This window comes from Hippoglossus stenolepis, chromosome 7 (genome assembly GCF_022539355.2).
Source record: "Hippoglossus stenolepis isolate QCI-W04-F060 chromosome 7, HSTE1.2, whole genome shotgun sequence".
NCBI classification, from domain to species: domain Eukaryota; kingdom Metazoa; phylum Chordata; class Actinopteri; order Pleuronectiformes; family Pleuronectidae; genus Hippoglossus; species Hippoglossus stenolepis.
The window spans coordinates 28,031,430-28,055,640 of record NC_061489.1 but is presented as its reverse complement, the minus strand read 5'-3'; the positions used below and the strand labels follow the sequence as shown (position 1 = coordinate 28,055,640).

At 41.9% G+C, this 24,211-nt stretch overlaps 3 protein-coding genes across 11 annotated transcripts; 1 reads left to right on the top strand and 2 right to left on the bottom strand.

The window, feature by feature from the left end:
• The first annotated feature begins 688 nt into the window (after positions 1–688).
• On the top strand, positions 689–4,324 carry sqstm1 (sequestosome 1). 2 transcript variants are annotated; one of them, XM_035160763.2, is made up of 8 exons: positions 689–1,027; positions 1,429–1,524; positions 1,800–2,065; positions 2,459–2,663; positions 2,743–2,811; positions 2,978–3,096; positions 3,716–3,890; positions 3,964–4,324. In XM_035160763.2, exons 1-8 carry the CDS (start codon positions 868–870, stop codon positions 4,125–4,127), a joined length of 1,254 nt encoding a protein of 417 aa, XP_035016654.1. In that variant the 5' UTR covers positions 689–867; the 3' UTR covers positions 4,128–4,324. The 2 variants fall into 2 exon arrangements, with proteins under 2 accessions (XP_035016654.1, XP_035016653.1); XM_035160762.2 differs by having other exon boundaries at positions 690–1,027; positions 2,456–2,663.
• A 54-nt stretch (positions 4,325–4,378) lies between these two features.
• LOC118111929 (MRN complex interacting protein) lies at positions 4,379–9,199 on the bottom strand. 8 transcript variants are annotated; one of them, XM_035160764.2, is made up of 8 exons: positions 8,866–9,154; positions 8,531–8,686; positions 8,431–8,490; positions 5,605–5,702; positions 5,502–5,529; positions 5,303–5,412; positions 5,147–5,191; positions 4,379–4,862 (listed from the first exon to the last, which is right to left on the bottom strand). In XM_035160764.2, exons 1-8 carry the CDS (start codon positions 8,923–8,925, stop codon positions 4,556–4,558), a joined length of 864 nt encoding a protein of 287 aa, XP_035016655.2. In that variant the 5' UTR covers positions 8,926–9,154; the 3' UTR covers positions 4,379–4,555. The 8 variants fall into 8 exon arrangements, 7 of the variants coding, with proteins under 7 accessions (XP_035016655.2, XP_035016657.2, XP_035016656.2 ...); XM_035160766.2 differs by having other exon boundaries at positions 5,171–5,191; positions 8,866–9,138; XM_035160765.2 differs by having other exon boundaries at positions 5,171–5,195; positions 8,866–9,114.
• Positions 9,200–9,270: 71 nt separating this feature from the next.
• On the bottom strand, positions 9,271–23,945 carry LOC118111927 (TBC1 domain family member 9B). Its single transcript, XM_035160760.2, has 23 exons — positions 23,522–23,945; positions 22,524–22,634; positions 22,322–22,440; positions 22,013–22,244; positions 21,626–21,884; positions 21,021–21,228; positions 19,246–19,443; positions 17,690–17,836; positions 17,398–17,548; positions 17,099–17,313; positions 16,770–16,887; positions 16,485–16,687; positions 16,271–16,353; positions 15,931–16,060; positions 15,726–15,824; positions 15,578–15,646; positions 13,231–13,471; positions 12,183–12,248; positions 11,928–11,996; positions 11,662–11,715; positions 11,402–11,446; positions 11,222–11,319; positions 9,271–11,124 (listed from the first exon to the last, which is right to left on the bottom strand). Exons 1-23 carry the CDS (start codon positions 23,637–23,639, stop codon positions 10,525–10,527), a joined length of 3,633 nt encoding a protein of 1,210 aa, XP_035016651.1. The 5' UTR covers positions 23,640–23,945; the 3' UTR covers positions 9,271–10,524.
• Positions 23,946–24,211: the final 266 nt, after the last annotated feature.

The window sequence follows — 24,211 nt, the reverse complement described above, 5'->3', positions numbered from 1 at the left end:
TGAACATGATTTTAATATGTGCAACCGATGTACATATTTTTTTCATGTAAATCCAACAGACTTTTTTTTTCAGTGTGGAGGATGGAACACGGTACGGGAGGCGACACCCGTCTCCGTCAGCGCACCTGGGACAAGGGATCCCCCTGGGGGGAGGACAGTGCACCTCCTGTAGCCTTTAATAGGACACGGGCTCAGTTCACCTACCCTAACCCTGATATCTAATATTTAACCTGATTGTGTTCTGTTAAAACTTTCATCACACATGTAAAATGAAAAGCCCCATTAACAGATGGAAGAATTAACATTTACAATATCTCTTCAATGCATGACAGAAAAAAAAAGCTTGATTTATTTGACTGAACCATAGATGCAATCACCTGTTCTGTAAAGTGCATAAAGTTTCATCAAGACTAGAAAAGATTTATATGAATAAAGATAATAAACTGTTTGTTTTTTTCTCCTCAACACTGATGTAAACTTTGAAAAACAAATATCATCTGTCCGCCATCTTGTCTCATGACGATGACTCATCTGAACTTGGATGAATCCGATTGGTCCGCTGAGGGGAAAGTCCCTCATTGGAAAGTGCTGAGTCATTTCTCCGTGTCACATTGGTCGAGTGGGTGGTACTTCGTGAGGGGACCAATGAGAGGCCGTGTCAGCGTTGACGTATCAACACGACGGAGACGTCAACTGCGGAAGTAAACATTAAAGTGAGGATTTGACGCTGCGTCACAAAGTTTGTCTCTTTAGTGTCAGACGCTGTTTGTGTGAGTTTAGTTCAGTTAGTTCAGTTAGTTTAGTCAATCTTCCAGTTACTTTCAGTAGAGTTAGTGTTAGTTAGCGAGTTTAACTCAGTTAGTTAACATGTCGGTGGTCACGGTGAAGATTTACCTGCTCGGTAAAGACGAGGCGGTGAAAGAAATCCGCAGGTTCACGATGAATCAGGACGTTTCCTTCGAGCAACTGAACCAGAAAACTGCGTCAGTTTTCACCAACCTGAAGAACTTCAATATGTTCTACAGAGGTGAGACACGTTTATACTATTAATGATACATGTTTATATGTTTATACTATTAATGATACATGTTTATATGTTTATACTATTAATGATACATGTTTATAAATGATACATGTATATGTTTATACTATTAATGATACATGTTTATACAATTAATGAGACATGTTTATATGTTTATACAATTAATGATACATGTTTTATACTGTTAATGATACATGTTAATATTTATACTATTAATGATACATGTTTATATGTTTATACAATTAATGAGACATGTTTATATGTTTATAAATGATACATGTTTATATGTTTATACAATTAATGATACATGTTTTATACTGTTAATGATACACGTTAATATTTATACTATTAATGATACATGATGAAGATGATGTTGAACATTTCAGATGAAGATGGAGACCTGGTGGCGTTTTCCTCTGATGATGAACTGACGATGGGTTTGTCGTGTATGAAGGACAACACCTTCCGCCTCTTCATCAAAGGTACATGCACCTTGTTAAGATCTATGAGAAAAAATTGTGATCTGTGAATATGGGCTATACAAATAACGTGACTCATTGATTGATGTGATCTACTCACCCAAAACTCACCTGTTTACACCACATGACCACTGTATGTGAATAGTCATGTGATTTATATTGGTAAGATATTAATCATCTATAATCTAAACAACCAATAATAATTGCTTTTAATCATCAGGTTAATTAAAATTGTCAGTGTCTCTTTGATTTAATAAAGTTTTATTTACATTTTTTAGAGAAAAAGGAGCACCGTCGAGACTTTCCTCTCCACGCCTTCCCCCCCTTCACCTTTGCCCCCCCTCCTTCCCACCATGCCCCTCCCCTTCACCTGGCCCCGCCCCCCGCCCTGCACCCTAATGTCACCTGTGACGGCTGTGAAGGTCCCGTGGTGGGAACTCGTTTCAAGTGTTCGGTTTGTCCAAACTACGACCTTTGTTCCACCTGCCAGGCCAAAGGGACTCACACCGAGCACGCTCTGCTGCCCATCTGGCACCCGCTGCAGGTGAGGTGCATCATGGGAAAGAAATAACATCCAACTCTTAATTCTTAATGTTTTATTGGGAATGTTTCTACTAGAGTGGTCATGTCGGTGTGGCTTTGACCACCAGAGGGCAGCAGCTGACTTTAGATCAACTGTCTGTCAATCACAGCATGAATACTAAATTAACACTTGAGTAATAATTATTGATTAGTTATTATTATTCATTATTAGTAAAGTTTTGTTATTTCTTTGCAGAGAGACCATTTGTTCTCGTCGGTTTTTCTGTTGTTGATTCTATTTAAAGTCAAAATGATCACTTTGACCAAATGAGAAGGAAAAAACCTGACCTGATCCACAAGGATGAACCTGATCCAGGACGTTTGTGAGAACTGTTTTTTCTCTGTCTCTCAGCAGTGGTTTCCTCGGGGGATGTTTAATAAACTTCATAACATGAAGAGGATTAGATGCATGTGGAACCAGACCCAGATCCAGAACCAGGGTCAGACCCATAACCAGGGTCAGAACCAGGACCAGACCCATAACCAGGACCAGACCCATAACCAGGACCAGACCCAGGACCAGACCCAGGACCAGACCCAGGAACAGGCTTCTGACTGTGGTCAGTGTCAGAACCAGCAATTTAATCAATATTGATATGATCATTGTGACCTTTAATGACCTCTGACCTCTGTCTGCAGCTTCTCAGGCCAGCGTGGACTTCCTGAAGAACATTGGGGAAGGAGTGGCGGCCATGTTGAGCCCGCTGGGTGAGTGATGTCATCGTTCACACTTGAGAAGAATAAAGCTTTTCTGATTGGTTCTCACTCAGGAAGTGATGGTCTTTTCGAAGTAAAAGCACAGTTGAAGGCCTAAAATGGCCTACAATGGCTTCGAATGCCCTTAAACAGGAAGTGCTGTCATGTGTGATGTCAGGTATTGACGTGGACATCGACGTGGAGCACGAGGGTCAGAGGTCGAAGGTGAACACTTGTCAGAGTTCAGGTGGGTGGGGTGACGTGGAGATGGACGGAGTCGGCAGTGAGGGGTCAAAGGTCAGTTCTTCAGAAACAGCTGAGCTTTGAGTCGGGTTCAGACGTGTTGACCCCGACTCCATCTGCTGATTAATCACTAACAGAAAATTCATCGATTAATTATTCAATTATCAACGAGGACACTGAGAGCACATTATATTTGGCTGATTAATCACTATCACCATATTATTGAGATCAGACCAGGATCCGCACTACATATCACATGTTCACAGATTTTAACTCTTTATACATTATATATAATAATAATAATATTAACTCTGAGGATTCCTGAATCATTTCTTGACAAATTCTAGAAAACTAACCCTATAAAAGTTTAAGAAAGACATAAAAAAAATTCCTTGATCCAGATCTGCAGCGGAATTTAATGAGTTTCTTTCTGAGCTATAAAACATCAGGTTTACTGGAAATCTGTCCATCCTGTTGACAAATGTACATGAAAACATAAGCTAAATATTTACCTCTAAATTTGTCAGGTTCTTCCATGAGACAGACAGATCCGACACAAGACCCTTAACCGAGCCTGAATCTGACCCGGGTAAGATTCAGGTTCAGAACCAAGTCACATTCTGACTTGGTTTACGTTCAGAACCGGATATTGAAGTGACTGTGTGGTTTTCAGATTGGCAGAGAATCTGATGAGGAGTGGACTCACCTCAGCCCCAGAGAGGTTGACCCCTCCACTGGAGAACTTCAGTCCCTGCAGCCTGGGGAACAGGACCAGGACCCCTTTTCAGGAGGAAAGCAGGGGCCAACAGGTTTGAGGGAGGCAGCTCTATATCCTCACCTGCCTGAAGGTGAGACCACATTCTGCTCCAGTGTCTGATTAGTCCTTATGACCCTGCTGACCTCTGACCCCTCCCTCACCAGAGGCGGACCCCCGTCTGATCGAGTCTCTGTCCCTCATGTTGACCATGGGCTTCAATGATGAGGGGGGGTGGTTGACTCGACTCCTTCAGGCCAAAAACTTCGACATTGGAGCCGCGCTCGACGCCATCCAGTATGCCAAGAAGCCCCGCCCACCTCAGCCGTGATTGTGCCAACATTGTGATGTAATCACTGACATCACCTGTTCTTAACCAATGGCATAACTACAAATCATTTATTCTGTAACCTAAGATTATCTGTCAGATGATTAGTTATTCAAAACTTTAACTTGTTAATCAATACTTAAGCTCATCGATTAGTGTTTGTTTTGTGATAATCAACAATAAAAACATGAAGAACTGAATGTCTGGATTTTTTGCGTTGATCTGTTTATAAATAAACCAGAAAGTTAATCAGCTGATTTTAATAATTTTTTTAATACAATATTTTTATTGATCAAACAGAAATATATCTTATCGCTGACATCAACCTGAAACTATTCAGGTTTTTTCATTCATTAAAGAGAACAACAACAAAGAAACAGACGAATGTTAGTAGATTTAACACCGTTAAATCGTTGTCAAGTTTAATTTTTCTAATTAAAACTCGTCAAAGCTGAAATCGTCTTCAGTCTCAAACAGGGAGGAAACAGGAAGTAGTGGGCGGGAGCTGGTGATGATGTCACCACAGGACAGAGATGTGTCCCCACCCACTTGTTGACACCCCCCATTGACAACTGGGTCACGTGACTCCTGCACCTGAGAGTCACACCCGAGGAAACAAGTCCACCTCGAAAAATGGCCGCAGCTCCCTTTGTTCTCATTTGGTGACCTGGAACGGGCCCGACTGGACTCGGGGGGACTGCTGGTTCTGGCTGATGGTTTCTCAGGGTTCCTGCAGAACTTTGAAAGAGAAGGACAGAAAGTCCAACGTTGATAATTATACGTAAACAAATAAAATCTAAATTTCAACAAACATTAAAAAACTTAATTAAAAAAGAAAATTGTATCAATCATTTGAGTTAAAATCAGGCTTTTATGTGGAAATGATTCAGGACACAAAAAAATCATCCAAATAGATCCACATTAGTCCAGAACCACCTTCATTCACAACTGTTGGTTCTAGATCACCTGAACTCAACTGGACTCGGCATCAACAGTGAAAGCAGAAAAAGTGTTGGTTAAACCTGTTGGTGATGTCATCATCGTACCTGCTCGGGTGAATCTCTTCTCTTCCTGTCAGGAAACAGAGGTCAAAGGTCTTTCTACACATGATATAAATGTATTTATATATTTACTAAATGTTTCCAAATTTTGTTTTCTTTTAATAAACAACGTCACACCTGTCAGTCATGTTGTTGCCATGCAGCTGCTGTTCCTCCTCTAGCTCCGCTTCCTCAGGTGTTTCCATGTATTTGCTCCAGCGACTCACCTGAGTCTGTGTCACTGTCACCTGTCAGAGCAGAGTTCAAAACCTGTTACCTGTTGACAGGTGTGTGTGTGTGTGTGTGTGTGTGTGCGCGCGCGCGCGCGCGCGGTCACCTGGTCGTTTTTCTCCTCCTCAGGTTCCCTGGTAACAAACACACACAGATGAGAATCCTGATAGCAGACCAAGCTGCAGTGTATTGTGGGACAGGTTGGTTACCATGGTGACTCCTCCTGCTCCTCCACCACGGCTCCTATCATGGCGTTCAGTTTCTGAACATGACGTCTGCAGTCCGCCCCGGAGCCCCGCCCAAACTCCTGACAATGAATGAATCAATCAATCAATCTGGTACATTTCTGTGTCTGTCATGACTTTACATTCTTTATGATCAGGACATGAAAAGTTCTGACAGGAAGTAGAAGAGGATTAGGGGGGTTAGGGTTTACATCCTCTTGTGTCTCTATCGTTTGTGCTGTGCGCTGCGTCAAACCAAACGACACCATCTCCTCTAGCTCCACATACATACTTTACCCAGACTGAGTTTACACGTGTCCGATCACACTTTGTGAGTGAGTGAGTGAGTGAGTGAGTGAGTGAGTGAGTGAGTGAGAGACACACACACACTGTGTGTGTCTGTGTGTTAATTCCCTCAGGTTCTGGGATCATAAATAAGCTACACAACTATTATATATAATCAACCGCTCATATTGATGAATTTAACTCGGGACAAACGTGATCTCTAGAAGTTTCCAGAGCAGAATTTAGTTGGAGGAGGCAAAACGAGATCTAATCTCTGTTTTCAAATTCTCTTTTATTTTCTTCTTACAATAACGATTCATTGACAGAAAAACCTGTCAATGATCGGAATGTCTTTAATTTATCATCTAGGCCAGCAGGGCTCCATCTGATTGGCCAAATATATTGACATGCAGAGCATGAATGCGCTGCGCATGGAACACCATTTATGCAGTTTTTGCCATCTATTGCGATACGTATATCGTACAGTAATTTTATTAAATGAAGTCTATTTAGAGCTGCTCGATTGTGGCAAAAATCGTAATCAAAATAACCAAAAAATAATTATATTTTGGTTGAATATTGTAATCACTCATGTGTGTTGGCTCCTCACATAAAACACCTACAAGCTCCAGACTAACTTTTTTTACCAGGAGCACTGTAGCCCCATACTGAAAATTTTAGGAGCACAAGCAGAAAATATAGGGGCACACCTTATATCGTACTGCAATGCAATTATTCACATTTCCCCCCATAAATAGACAACTTACAGAAATTACAATATCAGAGCTCCAGACTAACTTTTTCCACTAACACTGGTTTTAGGGGCACCAGCACAAAATGTAGGCGCACCACTTGCGATATACAATGCAACGCATTCATATTCTTTCATTCTTAACTGTTGTACTGATAACTGTTTTGGTAATAAATAGAAAATGTACAAAATAACTACCACAACAAAACAAGTAAACAAGCAACTTCTCTTACAGAGAGCCTCTCCCTCCCCCTCCTTTGGAGCACATGCCCCTGAGGACCACTTGGACCTGGCTCCTCTGAAAACCTTGTTTATGGGCCTTTAGCTCTTTAGCTCTGACTGAACCTCGTCTGCTAAGCCTCCTCGGCATAAACCTCCTCCAAGCTCGTTCCCTCAAGACTGATTCTAATCAGGTCCTCCACTGTGTCCACATGCAGGGACCCTCATCATATCTAATCCTCATCTGTGCTGAAAGGGTTCGGGTTCACAAGGTTAACATTTCATTCAATATTGATTCAGTTTAGGCTATTTCAGTCTGCAATAACAATTTTGCTTGGATATGAAAGAAATTATAAGACAACCAAAGCTGTAAACTGAACAAGGAAACCTTTAACTTGGTGCATTATTAAAAATATTAAGGTCTATCATGACAACAAATTTTGTTGGATGATATATTGAACCAGAAATTATTGAGATAAATGATATTGTCATCGTTTGGAAAATATTTCATACCACTGACATTTTTTTAATATTAGATCATAATCCTGCAAGTAAAGCCTTTCAAAGCGCAATGAACTTTCAATTCTTAAGAATATTCAGTCTGACATTTGAATTAGAATTTAAAATATTATATATCCTCAATAAATAAAACATAAATAAAACAAACCACACAACCAAAACAACAAATAAAATGGACTCTGGCTATGTTAACAAAAATTGCTCTTGAATAAATATTAAACATTTGACACAGGATATATGTAACCAGCTCAGTAAACAGGATGGTTATGATTTAGATGACAAACTTACGATCATGTATTTAGTTATTAATCTATGGTGTTGTATCATGTATCTGTCGCTATATTCACTTTTACACTGAGCCCTGACTGTGCGTCACGTCTCATGCGTGTGCGTGTGCGTGTGTGTAGACTCCACCCCGCTCTCAGTCTAAAGAGGAGCATGTGACAGCAATGTTGATTTGAACAAAAAGCAGGAGGGGGGGCATATTTGCAAGTCGCAGTTGTTGCAGCTGAATACCCCTAACCCCCCCCTTCCAAACATGAAAAAGAACCTGTGGCAGCTTCAGTTGTCATAAAAACTCAAAAAGGTTTAGTTTGTCCAGTTTGGGCTACTGTAAAAAACATGGCGGCCTCTGTAGAGAGGACCCGGTCCTGATGTAAATATAAAGTATTTAAATATAAAGTATTTAAATATAAAGGGCACATTTCAGAGTAAAGAAAACAACAATTCGTACAATTTAGATGAAACACACGAGTGAAAACGCCACTAGGATTTTTTAATATAAAATCTTCCACTTGAATATTACACACGACTTTTAAATAGTTGATATTATCCAACAGATCAGTTCTGTCTCCGTGCAGACTCACTGTGGTTCTCGAGTCTCAGAGAGTAGAACAGGAGTTGGAACCTCAGGCTCTTCAAGTATGGAACACGCTTTACATTTAAGATTTCAAACTTTCTTCTGTGATGAAGTTTAGATTTGAAACTGCCTCAACAGTTTAATGTGAACTGTTTAAAAGTAATATTAATATTCTGACCTTGAGCAGGGACTGTTTCTCTCCACAAACTTTACAGCTCCACCTGGTCGCCTTCTTCACCTGAGGGACAAAGAGCAGGGCAGAGAGTGACCTTCTTCACCTGACAGACACGGAGCAGGGCAGAGAGTGACCCTCTCACCTGACAGACACGGAGCAGGGCAGAGAGTGACCCTCTCACCTGACAGACACGGAGCAGGGCAGAGAGTGACCCTCTCACCTGACAGACACGGAGCAGGGCAGAGAGTGACCCTCTCACCTGACAGACACGGAGCAGGGCAGTTTTTAAACCAATGAAGTGGTTTGTATTTATAAATATCTTTTCTAGACACACACGCGCACGCGCCGATCTTCTGGTTGGAGGACGACCGCTCTACCCCCTCAACCACAGCCGCCCCACATACAAAGTGTGTGTGCGTGCGTGTGTGTGTGTGTTACCTGTTGAACCTGGAACTTTTCACAAGTGAAACATCGAACGACATGAAACTCCTGAACCATGACGTCTTCAAACGGGTCTGATCCTGGGTCTGATCCTGGTTCTGGTTCTTGTTCTTGTTTTGGTGTCGACGGTCGAATACCGAGGGATTTTTCGCGGGACTATTTGCAGCGTGATGAAACGTCACAGTTTACGTCGAGGCGGGATCGATGAGCATTTAAAGTCAGAGCGCCCCCTAAAGGCCGGAGGAACTTCGTGGTACTTTAAAAAAAAAGTACAAAACAAGAAAGTACAGTCCTTGACGTTGGAAATTATTTTTACTGAAGAATGAAATAAGATAATAAACGAGGAGATAATTTTTTTAGATCTAATTAAAAGTGAAAAATAAAAAAGGACAGCACAAAGAATCAGGATGAAAACATTTTAATAATCTATAATCAGTTCAGTGACATCAAGTCAAACACATTGAAGGAAGAGTTTGTGTCATTCCACTGACGGATATGATATCATTATTAAATAATGTTTATATATTATATTTGTGAACAATGTTGACATCCAGATCCTCAAGAACAAAGAAATGCTTATTTTCCTTCAGAATGAGAATCAGAACAGAGAAGAATGAAATGTTTATGTCTCTTTTCTGATACAAATTAAAAATGAACACATGAAATGAAAAGGATTTGTTTGTCATCACACATAGATTTCAGCAAATAAATGCATAATAATTCATGAATTATTAATAACATGACTTCTTTTCTCTCTGGAACATTCTGACATGGATCTTTTTCGGTCATTAAGAAAATAAACATAAAAAAATTACAAATTAACTCCTACTTTGGCGTCGTCATGATGTCGTAATATGACGTACAATGTTGTCTCTTTAACCAACTGGAGTCTCTGCTGCTTCAAACACTGTCCTGAAGGAGGCGCTAGAGAGAGTCAGTCTATAAATCGCATCTGTTCGTTTAAATTAATCATTGTTTTATTTATTAGAAACTTTATTTGTAATCAGTCATTAAGTCCAGTCACTTATTGTTCATAGTTAATTAGTTTTTAATGATCAATAATTTGACATATTGATGAACACCTTTATCAAAACTAGAGAAAAATAAACAGTGATTTTACTTTGTTTTCATACAATAAACATTAATGTGAAGATTTTAATATTTGTGTGAAAGTGTAAAAAAACAAACACAAACATAAAATATTAAACAATAAAAATTATCAGAAAATAAAACTTCATATTTTTAGTTTTAAATCCAGGGGACACCAAAAAAGAAGTAGTGTTTATTAGAACAATACAGAACACGATTGATTTAAAATCCTCTGAAATCATCAGTCAACAGGAAGTAAACAGCGTCATCACACACATCAAAATAAAAGGTGTGAATTCACCCGGTGAACGATTTGTGACTTTATTGATCTGATGATTAATTTAAGAAACTGTCAATAAAAACATTGAACACCAATTTTATTTCCTCTAAATAAAGTGACCTTTATTATTTCTCACTTTATATTCCTAAACTTTCTGTTTCCTGTTTTTGACATCAACCTCCTGTGCAAGATTTTGTATTAATTGATGAGATGTTTGGACATTAAAAACTGTTAGTGCTGAGACTTTATTCAGGATTAACTAATCAATCAGGACAGATAAAGGCGAGTCAGACAGACTGCTGGGTAACTTCATGGTCGGAGTTGGAGCTAATCTGGCGCTCCACTGCCCGCTGAGTCTTACAGCTGACGATCTTGCTCTGGATGTCCACCTTCCTCTCAAAGTAATCAACAAGCGGTGGCTCCGTCAGCAGTGACGCAAGTACCTGCTCAAAGGTGATTGACCAATCAACATCCAAGACATTGCCCTGTCGCTGCTCTCCACCAATCAGCACTGTGTCGTCTGCGATGTCCTTGCACTGCAGCGAGCTGGAACTCACCACTGAGTATGACGACAGTGACATGTCATCTTTGGCTTCCTCGTCGGACATGTGCAGAGGTTGCGGCTCCAGGTAGGCGTCAGCTAGCGCCTCGCACAACCGGGACTCACCTGACCCCCCCTCACCAGGCCCCTCCTCCCTCTGAGAAGGGGGCGGAGCCTGTGCAGCAGCGGTCTCAATCTTTTTGGTTCCGTTGTTGAACTTCTTGCCGACCTCGCCGATGCGCAGCAGCAGACTGGCCACAGTGGCGATGGAGTGATAAAGCTGCTGCTCCAGAGGCTCCTCACTGAACATGTTGTACAGAGTCTTACACAACTCAATGAACTGCTCCTATACACACACACACACACACACACACACACACACACACACAAACGTTAACACATGTACACACCTCAACCTTAGCGAACACCTGACACGTTCTTACCTGGTTCATGCGAGGCAGGTCTTTGATGGTCTCTGACTTGGGTTCCTTCTCTTTGGCCCACATCCTCAGGTAGTACCTGTAGTCCTTCACCTTTTCCTCTGAAACACACCACAGGTCAAAGGTCAGGAACCTCTGAGTGGATGAACCGCCTGCAACATTGACCTAAACTTCATCATTTACCTTTCTTCTCCTCACTGTCTCCAGCTGCATCTTTCCCCTCCTCACCTGTTTACAGAGATCAATCAATCAATCAATAACAGTGTGAGTCACTGAGATGTCGAGTGTTCGTCATAATTCCTGTTCTGATCTTTGGCCTCTGGCCACGCCCCCATCATTGATGTCATATTGCAGGTATCACAGCAGGGCTGGTGAGCTCATTATATATGACATCATTGCCAGGGGAGCAACTACAGGTTTTGTCCAATCACAGCATCACAAACCTATGGTCACTTCCTGCTGACGCAAAGAGTCCGGATCAGACAGGAAGTGAGATTCTGGAGAAAAAAACCCAGATTAATGAATTACATCATACTTTATACATACATTAAAAAAATGTATTATATATATATATATATATATTTATATGTATATGTATATGTATATTGTTATATTATATTGATATAATAACGACTTTATATAAATATATGTATATTTACAGTGTAAATATATTAAACACGTGTTTATTTATATTTTGATCAGTTTTCACCTCGTTGTTTATCCTTTTTAAAGAAGTGTGTCGCCTCCAGAGCAGACTCTGCCTCCTCAGGACACAGAGCTGAAACACAAACAAACAAATATATAAACAAACACATGAGGACAAAAGACAAAGGCCAATAAACAAACAAACTGATAGATGAATAAACTGATGAAATTATTTGGTGTTCTTGGGTAACTGGTCAGACCAGACCACCATGTTTGATCCTGTGTCAAGGTCACATGTGATGTGGGGTCCAAGGGTTACCTGGGGGGAGGTGGAGCTTGTACAACAGTTTAAGTTTTTCCATCATGTCTCCATGAGACATCCCACCTGTAGAAACAGAGAGAACACATTAACTGAGAGAACCATGTTCTCACGTGTTTTTTGAAGCAGGGTTAACTTCATATTTAATTCACAGTTTTCAATCCTACAGACAACTCGGCCTCTGTCACATGAACACGCTCATAGCTGGATAAGAAAACTTTGTAGTTTAACTTACAAGGATAATGTTTTGATCAGGATGATCATATGATCTAGACCCTGTACTACGAAGCAGGATTTGTGGTTATCAAGGTAACATCATGTTTCATTTTCCGTCCTACGAACAGTGTTCTTCCAACATTTTCAATGTCAAACTGAGTGCTTTTTAAGCCCTTTGTAAGGCCTATAAGAACTTCCTAATGTTAAATATGACATTTCCTGTTACAGCTAGGGGGCGCTATGACTATAATTGAATATTATCATATGGATCTGTTCAAAGCAGGACATTTGTCGTACATGTGATGTTTGAGGCAGATTGGACAATATACATTGATGTTAAAAGCACTTCCTGTTTCAGAGCAAATCATTGAAATTCACAATCAGGCCACGGCCACACCCCCTGACTCAAACTCAGAAAGTCCCTCCATCACAAAAAATACATTTGAAGTCAATCGGATGAAATCTGTAGGAGTAGGATTTTGTAGCACGTGTCAAAACGCCCCAAATCACGCCAAATTTGCATGTTCAATCCAAAATGGCCGACTTCCTGATGGGTGTGGCCAGGGCAAGAGGATTATTTGTGCGTTTTGGGCATGATACACATGTGAGCCAAATTACATTTTTCTAGGCGAAAGTAATAGGGTTAGTTTCCGAGTATGTTTACATGCAATTTATTTTGCAACAGAAGAAGAAGAAAAGTATTCAAAGCAATCCAAAAAGGGTCCTTGCAGCCAATTAATAGATAATTAATATTATAAGCTATATCTGACACTATGGGTCCCTGGTAAGAGACATCGGAACCAGAACTAGGGTTTACAGGAAGTGGACTCACTGAGTCCGGTGACGAACTCTTTGAAGTTGACCAGTCCGTCCTGGTTCTGGTCCAGGAGTCTGAAGAGGCGGGCTGACAGAGAGGGGGTGTGGCTTCCACAGACCCAGGGGGTTAGCGCAGAGAACAGCTGAGAGAACTGAGCCAGGTCGATATGATACTGCTCCAGGTACGGAAGACTGGGATCATGACGTTCGGCTGCAGAACTGCTGGAGCCCCAGTAACAACTCGTCATGTGTTTGGACTGAAGAGAAACAAAACAAATAAATGTAACAAATAAACAAAAATAATCAACAAAAATCATGGTGGATCCTGATTATGGACTATGACAACACAAGACTTCTTGATACACAACACGTCTCCTCACATCTTCTACCATCAGGAACTCCTCAGTTCATCTGCTCCTTCATCTCCATCACACATTATGTAGAAACACTTTAAACATGAAGTTACAAACTGGTTCTTCTCATGTAGTGAATCCTGTTGTTGTGTTGATGTGTTCAGGTCCATCAGCATCTGTTGGACTTGTGTCCTGGGAGAGGATCCTCACATGGGACTGAGCTTTATTCACTGATCACTAAGTTTCTATTTGACTCTAGTTGAGTGAAGAACAGAGGAAGTTGCTCCTTGTTAACATCTATATATGATATATTATATGATATATTATTTATGAGACAACTGTGATTTGTGAATATGGGATATAAAAATAAAATGTGATTGATTTATTGATTGAAAACAAGTCAACACAACAAACAAATACAAATGTAAACAAATAAAGAAAAACTAACATGAACCCAAACAGGGGGCTCTTCCATCAAAGTAGATAAACTAATCCTGACTTAAATGAAAAGGTCCAGCTTGAATTAGCTTCAACTTCCACTTCAGGCTTAAGTTGTTCCACTAACACAATTCATTCAGTGTCTAATGAAGGCTGGTTCTATCCAGGCTGTAATAAACCAGGCTTTCATAAGCCTCGTTTTGGTCATGTTTATTCACCCCACAATAATCAACTGTAGAAAAGAGGACAAAATGTCCCTGCAAGACAAAAACCTGTGTGGTGTGTTTTTATGGAGCAGATCAACAGATGATCGTCGAGCTTGATGAAGAATTCAAACTCGTATTTACCAAGAAATGAAACATGTGGTGATCAACGAGGCAAAGGAGACGTCAGGACAGAAACTCTCTGACAGACTGAATGTGAGAGTTTACACAACAGATGAGGATTCTACGAGCACATGTGAAAATGAAGTGATGAGGGAGTGAAGCCACAGACAGAGGAGAGAAGATTCGTAGCACTGATCTCACAAAGTCAGCTAAATGTCAGGATTAGTATCAGAAGCTGCAGAATTTATTACAAACTCACACGTGCTGTTAATCTTCCTCCACAGCCGACATGTTTTCATTTAAAAAATGAACTGTCAGATCACTAGGGTCAGACTGTGGATATGAAGCTGTATAATATCAGATCTCTTTGAAATCAATACAGAACATTTACTGTGAATGAGCCTGATGAAGTTTATGTGAAGCCTCTGACTCACTGACCGAATAAACTTTATTCTGTCACATCCCAACAAACACAAACAAGATAAAGTACAAATACTTCAGAGTATGAGGTCGCCTCTAATGAAAAGTGAAGAGTGTATTTTAAACAGAAGTAAATCTGTAAATATGAATCTTTTAGCCATAAAAAGATGCCACAGCCAATAGAGGGCGACGTCCAGCTGAGCCTTTACAGCTGCAGAGGTGCTGGAATAGAGGGGGGGGGCTCTATGTCCAAGGTTTTGACTTGTTTAACTCCACAGGTTTGAGTCTGTGATGATCCTCACTAACACTTTATATCTCAGTGAGACATTATGTTCTTGCAGAGTCACAACATGCTGAAGTTAATTCATGATTTAAAATCTTCTGCAGCTACAGAACCACAGGAACAAAGAGTTCACACCAAACCAATCAGGTTTTACACACGTCTGCCTTTTTGAATTAGGTTTAACTTTGCATTTTACTGCAGGAGACGACGGAATCACTGCACTTTTCACGGCTTGAAAATAATAACTAATAAAAGATTCAACAAAACTTTGACAAACAGATTGTGACAGAAATTTAATTTTTTCATGAGTAAAAACTTTAGAATTATTTAGTTTATTCTGATCAAAGATATTAAGAGCATGAGTGTGACAAAAACTTTGCAAGTAACCTTTTTTTGACAACTTTTTTCCACCTGTCTGACTTTCTTTGAGACACATCTAAACAGAGCAAGACTGTAATCCTGGTACGGAGCAGGTTAGCTCAGAAGTATAAATTACAAGGGCCACTTTGATGCAATACACCGCTGAATGATTCTTGTTTTTACCTTAAAGAGACAGAAGAGGTCCTCGAGCTCGTCGATACTGAATGCTGACTCCGTCATCATCGCCCTCACCTGGACACACACACATGTATAAACACTCCATCTGCATTAGCATGTTAGCATTCTCTTTTAGCATGCTAACAGGACGTACCACACTCCTCTTGGCCGTGTCCTCCAGGGATTGGATGACCTTTAACCTCTGTTTAAACCTCATCTGCTCGATGACATCAGAGCGTAGGCTACCAAACTTCTGCTCAGAGAAGAAGAAACTGTCTCAGGAGACAGAAGCTGACATATGGTTGGACAGATGGACAGACAGAGGGATAGAGGAATAGATGGACAGACAGATAAATGACCTCATAGGACGACTTGATGAGGTCAAAGACGTCGATTTCAGGTGGGGGGACATCTCCGCTCGTCAGCAGGGCATGCAGGTGAGGGATGGGCGGGGCCACTGTCTGTTTATTCACAACATTATCCAGGTACCTGCATTCAAACACATTTTATTAGATTAACATGTCCACCTGTCCAATCTCTACCTGTCCACCTTTTCTCTACCTGTCCACTGTCTCCGCCTGTCAACTCTCTACCTGTCCACTGTCTCTACCTGTCCACCTTGTCTCTAGCGGTCCATTCCGTCTGTACCTGTCCACCATTTCTGCCTGTCAACTCTCTACCTGTCCAGTCTGTCAGTACCTGCCCAGGATGGTCATAGCTTCTCCCTCATCACTGCAGAACAGCAGGGCGTCCATGTTGTCATGGAGTACAGTCAGCGCCACCTGGAGGTAAATTCAGAGTAAGGAAGTAGTGTAGTTACAGGTGGCAGAGGTCAGAGGAAAAGAGAGATGCAACCAGTCAGTAACCAGTTAGTACTTAACCAATAAGCAGTCAGTAACTAGTGGGTTAGTACCTGGAAGATGACCTTGATGCCCTCGTAGAAGAAGCAGTCGACCAATAGGACAGCGCTGTCAAACGGCATCACTGACAAGAAGAGGGTGAGGAACCATGACAGGCTGATGGTGGAGATGACGCCCAGGTCCTGCATGTGTTCGTACAGCAGGGGGAGGAACGCCCGGGTGAGCTCCTCAAACACACCCTGATCCACCAGAGCTCCTGCAGGAACACACACTATGTCACACAGCGCCCCCTCTCATCTGAGAGCTGGTGGTCACAGAGGTCACAGACTGTTACTGACCTACAACCCTGGTGTTGTAATAGTCGGGCAGCATTCGCTCACACAGCGCCACCAACAGCCAGAAGGCTTCTTCCTCCGTACAGTAGAGAAGCAGGACAGAGGTGACAATGTTCATGGCCTGTAGGGGGTGCAGATAACCTCAGTCTTTATTCAATGAAGGGCCACGACTGACAGGTGTGTAACCACAGCCACTCCCTTCTGATTATTTTTTTAAGATCAAATATTTTACAATTTCTTTTAATGAAAAGTTGTTATTATTATAATACTTCACCTGCCGTTATTTTAATTGTTACCAGTTTTAAATAATATATTTAATGTGACATAATGACCTGACAGTATCCGATGCAGGGGTTGCGATGGGCGTAGGCGGTGAGGACGCGGCGCAGCGCGGTGATGCCCGTCTCGTTCTGGAACGCTCGGTGTTCAGGCATCGATCGATGGAGGTCGCGCTCGATTTCCTCTGTCGCCAATGAACACAGCCCCATGGCCTGCTCCACCAGGTCTCCATAGTAACCTGGGTGGGTCACCATCTCATTTTGTGCCCCTAAGTGAATGAATTAACGAATGAATGAATGAATTAATGAATGAGCTAATGAGTTATTGAATGAATGAATAAATGGACACTGACCAGAGAACAGTAACCACAGCTCTCCTCTCAGACATTCTGGGATCCCGTTGAGAACCAGTTCTCTGGTTCTTGATGTTCTGTACATACAAACTCCTCGACCAAACTCTGAGAAATGGATGTTCCACGACTCCTCCTTCATCTTCTCCTTCATCTGCAGGGGAGGTGAGGGGGAGAGGACGAACTTCATGTTACACATCAAGTTTTACTGATCAACATCTAACAGTTCTACTCAGTAACAGAACCAGAACTTCAGCACGGTACCACATGGATCCATTCTGGGACATGAACTCACGGCTTTGGGACCCAGGTCCTCTGGAGTGTCTTGGTAGTAGAGCTGCAGCAGACCCTGACTGGCTGTGGGCAGACCGGGGTGGTACTGGCGCCCCCTGTGGGCAGACTGAGATCCTCCAGATGAGGAAGAAGGGACACTGGAAGACACCTGAGGACAAAAAATCATAATGAAAGGTAAATTAAATCAACTCTTCTCTCTGATTGGATGACAGAGGATCAGGTTGTTAACAAACCAAAAGAAAAAAACACTGTCAGACACGACTCGGATCATTTTCTCTGTGCCAGTAATTACGTCATTGTCGCAGGGTTATGACGTAGTACAGTGGTGTCAAACTCAATCACAGAGAGGGCCAAAATTAAAAACTAGAACTACGTCGAGGGCCAAACCGGGTCAACATTTATTAAACAGTATAGACAGGATATTGGATAAAGTGCGAAAAGAAAACATATTTAGGTAGGCTACATTCCTCTTTTATGTACATTCATGTACATTCATGTACCAGAGCCAGATGTTTGGTATCTTTTCTTGGCTGCCAGTTCATTCATTTTTGGGGTTAGGTCCTGTGCTGTGGAAAAGATGGAGTGAAGGTGTGCATCAGTGAGACGACTCCTCTGGGTTTTTGTTCATCCTCATCACAGAGAAAAGCTGCTCACACAGGTATGCAGTGTTGTGCCAGTTCACACTTAAAATGAACTAGTTCACGTTCATTTGTTCAGTTTTTTATTGGGAGGATTCAGGTGACAAACGTCCGGTCGTGTGTTTGGTTCTGAGTCGATGGAGTCGGATCGTGTCTGCGTGTCGCTCATTCTAACACTGAGTCCTGACTGTGAGCGTCTCGTGTTGGACTGAACATGTTGACGAGTCATTTTCATGATGTTTAAATGCAGCCTCATAAACTGTGGAATCAAACCAACACTCAGTGACTTCCTGTGCTGATCAGGTCCTGATAACTAGTGATGAGTGTGTATTAGTTCCAGTGAGAGCCGAGTGGAGGAGGACACAGAAACTCCAGCTCGGTACAAACCAGCTGCAGCTTCTGCTCTGATCCCTGAGCAGCTGAGACCAGAGAAACTCTGTGTTTCACTTCTACAGAGTCACTGAGCGGCTGCTTCACGTGCACGAGCTCTGATCTCACTGCGGGTCTCTGAGCGAGAGGGGGTTGGAGCCCTCCTCTGGGAGACACACACACACACACACACACACACACACACACACACACACACACACACACACACACACACACACACACACACACTTTCTCTCGCTCATGGTATTTCAAATGATGGCTTGATAAAAAAATAGACGTTCACTCCAACGACAGTGAAAATCTATTTTCGTCTATTCAACCATTGGTTGTACACTACTTTTCACAGTGCATTGTGGGAAAAAAATTTGAATATGAAAATTACTATGAGGGTAGGGCATGAAAATTAAATAAACGTAACATGTGGACACCAGAACAAAAAAAGGACGAACTCACTAAATAGTGATGAGTGAGTGGCCACTACTTTACAGACTTCATGTCTGAAAACTGCTTATGACAATGAGTGACATACCGAGTGACCAATCAGAGACAGCGGGCTGGTGTTGCCCCAAGCACTGTCAGGTGTTCGCTGTAGGAAGTCGGAGATGCGTTGAACCAGGAAGTCTCTGTCTTTGAGGTTGGCAAACAGGAAATTCATTTTGTTCTTGGTGCTGATTGAGACAGGGCATGGTAAGACACTGCTGCTGTCTGCCTTCTCCACAATGGACACCTGAGGAGCAGAGGATTATGGGTAAAATACTGGAAACATCAACACTCAACACATACAAATCAATCAATCAATCAATCAATAAGATTTATTGTTAGATATATGTTTCTATTAAAATAATTTAAACTCATGTTGGCGCCAAACAAAATCAGGGGCCTGTACTATGAAGTGAGTTCAACTTACCCAGGATATCTTTCAGTTACCCAGCTGAACTTAACCTAAGAAACACAGTCAGGCTAAGTCAGGGGTGGGGAACCTTTTTTCTGTCAAGGTCCATTTTAATTTTCATGACATCCTTCGAGGGCCACACTAAATTATTGCTTATTATTAATCGATTCCGATTCACAAGGTCTTGATTCGATCTGATTAAATATCTATTCAGGTAAGGGTATTTCCTTGTACAATACCAATTTTGCTTGGATATGTAAAACTGAACAAGGAAACCTATAACTTGGTGCATTATTAAAAATATTAAGGTAGGCCTGACACAATAACAATTTTTGTTGGATGATATATTGGCCCAGAAATTATTGTGATGAATAATATTATTGTCATCATTTTGACACCATTTCATACCACTGATATAATGACAGTTTTATAGCATAATCATGCACGTTAACCCTTTCAAAGAGCAATGAACCTAATTCTTACAAATATTCGGTCTGACATGTGGGTTAGGGTACATTCAAATATTGAAATATCCTCAATAAATAAAACATAAACGACAAACAACCAAAAACAATAAATAAAATGGACTCTCTGGCTCTATGAACAAAAATTGCTCTTGAATTAATATTAAACATCTGGCACAGGATATATGTAACCAGCTCAGTGAACAGGATGAGATGGTTATGATTTACATGAGCTTGTGTGTGTGTGTGTACACGTGTCTCATAAACTCTGGAGTGAATCAAACAAACACAAAATTAACTTCAGTACAGCTCAGGTCCTGATAACTTGTGATGAGTGTCGGTTTATAGTTAAAGTGTAAAGTAAGTGCAGGTCAGCAGGAGTGTGGAGGACGACACTCAGACTCTGACATGGCACAAACCAACCACTGCTTCTGTTCTGATCCTGAAACAGTGGCGCAAATAATCGATAATTTCTCTGTCGTGGAAACCTTGTATTCACACTTGTTTTTTAAATTATTCTGATCACAGGCATTAGAGTGTGAGCGTGACAAAAAAATGTGCGGAACTGTCTTTCGACAACTTGTTTCCACCTTTCTGACATTCTTTGAGAGACAGCTAAACATAGATAGACCGTAATCTTGGTACAGAGCAGGCTAGCTCTGAAGCATAAGTTACCATAGTGCCTGAGCAGGAATTAATTTAAGACAGAGTCATGGATCTCTCACCTAAATAAGCCAGACTTTTCAAAGTAAGCCAGGATTAATGTTGAGCCACTTTGATGGAAGACCCCCCTACTCCGGAGAAGGTTAGCCGTTCAACATAAGTTACCATGGTAATTTACCCCGATAAGAAGTGAATGAGCTTTGTAGGACTGAAAACAACCTGAAGTTACTCCAATAACCACAAATTCTGCTTCGTAGTACAGGGCCAAAGGACATGATTACTTACCTCTCTGAGTGGAATGATCAGCTGACACAGATCTTCTTCTCTGCTGTTGAAACAGATGTAGTTGTTGGAAATAAACAATTGTCCGACCACGTGCATCTTGGCGAATGGTGTCCACAGCGTACAGTCCGTGTGTCCGTCCAGACGCTCGTCCTGCACAAGACGAAACATTGCACGGTAACGCTCGTTCTTCGCCCGAGCATCCAGATCCCTGCCAACAACCAAACACACATAAAAACCATGCAGCATCTATTGTACTTGTGTCCGTCCTGGGAGAGGGATCCTCACATGTGACTCTCTCAGGTTTCTATGGTTTTTCCTGTTAATAAAGTTATTTTGGTACTTTTACTCTTGTTGAGGGTTAAGAACAGAGGATGTTGCTTCTTGTTAAGATCTATGAGACAAACTGTGATTTGTGAATATGAGACTATGAAAAACAGACAAACAACAAAAACAAACAAAAAACAAACATCACAAACAAACAAACATCACAAATAAACAAATATCAGAGACAAACAAACAACACAAAAAGACGTGCGCACACACTGTACATATGATAACAGGTGAACCCTGTAATCTTGGTGCACGATTACTGAGCTGAGTGAGACCTCTTCAGCGCAGACACGTTCTTCAGTGTCTTGCAGGGTCTGGGCAGCGAACAGTCGGCAGCAAACGCCTCGTTGTCAAGCAGCTGACGCATGGCGATATTGGCAAGCTGCTCCATCAGCTTGAAGGTGTCGTTGATGTTGAGGAACATGGAGAAGAAATGTTCAGTGTGACGAGTGCTGACACGAATGCTCTCTGGGAACAACAAGGTGGCGTTCTTCTCTAGCTGGGTCACCTCTGTCCACGGCACCACCAGGGACACTGGGGGGTGGGACAATAACAACAACAATATGGTACAATAACATCTCTACATTAATATTAAGAGTTTCCTGTTCTACACACACTAAAAACTTTGGATTAAACTCTGGCCTGTGATTGGCCGCTCGTACCCTCCTTGCCCAACAGGAAGGAGTAGAAGCACAGGTGGTTGACGGACAGGTACAGCCAGCCCTGCCGTGGGACTCTTCCTTTCCAGTAGCTGCAGGAGTAATAATTCACCAGCTTCTCTTCATCAGGCATCCCGAACAACCTCCTCATCTTCAGCTCTGCCTCCCGAAACTTCCCACAATCCTCCTCCTGCTCCGCTCCCGGCTTCAGCCGGTTTTCCTCCGCAATGATGCCCTGTGGGAAGTGACATCACTCACTGACAGGTACACAGGTAGAGGAACAGTGAAGAGAATAAGGAAGGAATGACTTACAGAGATCTTCCCTTTGACAAAGGTGGTGACGTCTTCATCATTGTCAAAGATGGAGATGGTCTGCAGAAGGTTGGACTCCAGCCAATCCCAGTGCTCCGTGATCTCCTTCCTGGACGAGCCTGCAAGACACAGCCGAGGGTCAACAAACACTCAGCTACTCCCACTGCTGCCACTCTGCTCCGGACCAGTCCAGTGGACTCACCACAGGCGATGTTCCAGTAGATCTGAGATTCTGACGTCTGTAACAGGATTCTGTAAGGAGCCACTCGAGCACTTGAGTCCAAAACCACATCCAGAGTCCCAACCAGGAGACCTGCACACACACAGACAAGTACAGACAGACAGACATATACACAGAGACAGACAGGTACAGACAGAGACCAGTTCAACTTATTTTTTAAATACCTGTTTCACTGAGCTGAACAAGTAGTCACATGACAAAATTGAACACACATGTACACACTGAAGTCGAGTTCTTGACTCAGGAGACAGAATTTTCTGAGGAACATGTTCATGAACAGTTAAACAGGGTTTTCCTGAGCATGCTCACATAAAGGGGGCGCTGTTTGCAGCATCTGACCAATCCCAATCATAATGAGTCTTCAGCAGCAGAGTTTAAATCACTCCTCGATGCGGAGAAAATCTGACTTCACTTACTCTCAGCATATTTATTCTATGAACTTTATTGAGACAGTAGATACAGACAGACAGAAAGGTGCTCTGTGCTGTCGCCCAAATTATTATATATATATATATATATATATATATTATTATTATTATTATTATTATAGGGAAATTTACTGTTTTAACAGAATGACACTTACAGAGGAAACATGTAACAATCAGTTAATAGAAAAATTAAATAAATAGATTTGTTTCCTCTGCTAAAGGAGATAAGTTAGGAAGCAGTGAAGCTCCTTTCCTCCTCAGGGTTAGGGTTAGGGTTCACACAGTTGCTGCTGAAACACTTCAGGTCATTTCACTCAGTTAGGAAAGTTCCTAAGGAAAATGGACGATCTGAATGCAGCCACGTGACATAACAAAGTCCGTCTCCATAGCAACTGAACTGATGATGGCCATGTGATAATGGTCGACAGCTCAGGGGAACTGGATTTTTATTCAGGACCAGAACCTCAGTGCATCGGATTTAGACCCCTGGATGTCTGGAGGGGTAATGCAGCCTGGACCTCAGGTACTCACCGGACAGCCCCCCCCCACGGCCGTGCCCCCTCCTCCTCTGCAGAATGAAGAATGGGTTGGCCCGCTCCCAGACCCAGAGCGCCCCCACCAGGAGCACCTCCTCCGGTTGGATCCACATCGCCCCCTGGCGGAGAAGGCCGACAGTTACTGCCCCTCCACCGGAAAACACCGAGTTACTGCCCCTCCACCGGAAAAAACAAAGAGTAACTGCCCCTCCACCGGAAAAACACCGAGTTACTGCCCCTCCACCGGAAAACACCGAGTTACTGCCCCTCCACCGGAAAAAACAAAGAGTAACTGCCCCTCCACCGGAAAACACCGAGTTAGTGCCCCTCCACCGGAAAATAACGGAACAAACACGGAACTGCTGATGTTGTTTTCAGAGACGTCAGAAGAATGTACATCACTTCCGGGTCTGACGACACAGGACACGCCCTCTGCGAGCACTGCATCATGACGAGACAGAAAACGTCATCACGTTGTTTGAGATTCTGTTTTTCTGGATATGAAGCGAATCATGTTTGATATTTTATATTAATGTTAATATTATATCATTGATTATTACTTCTATACTGATGTTCTAATATCTTTGATTAATGATTTTATTCTAATGTTAGGGTTACATCAGTTATCATTAATTCTATACTGATATTTATAATAACAATAATAAATGTATTTATACAGCACCTT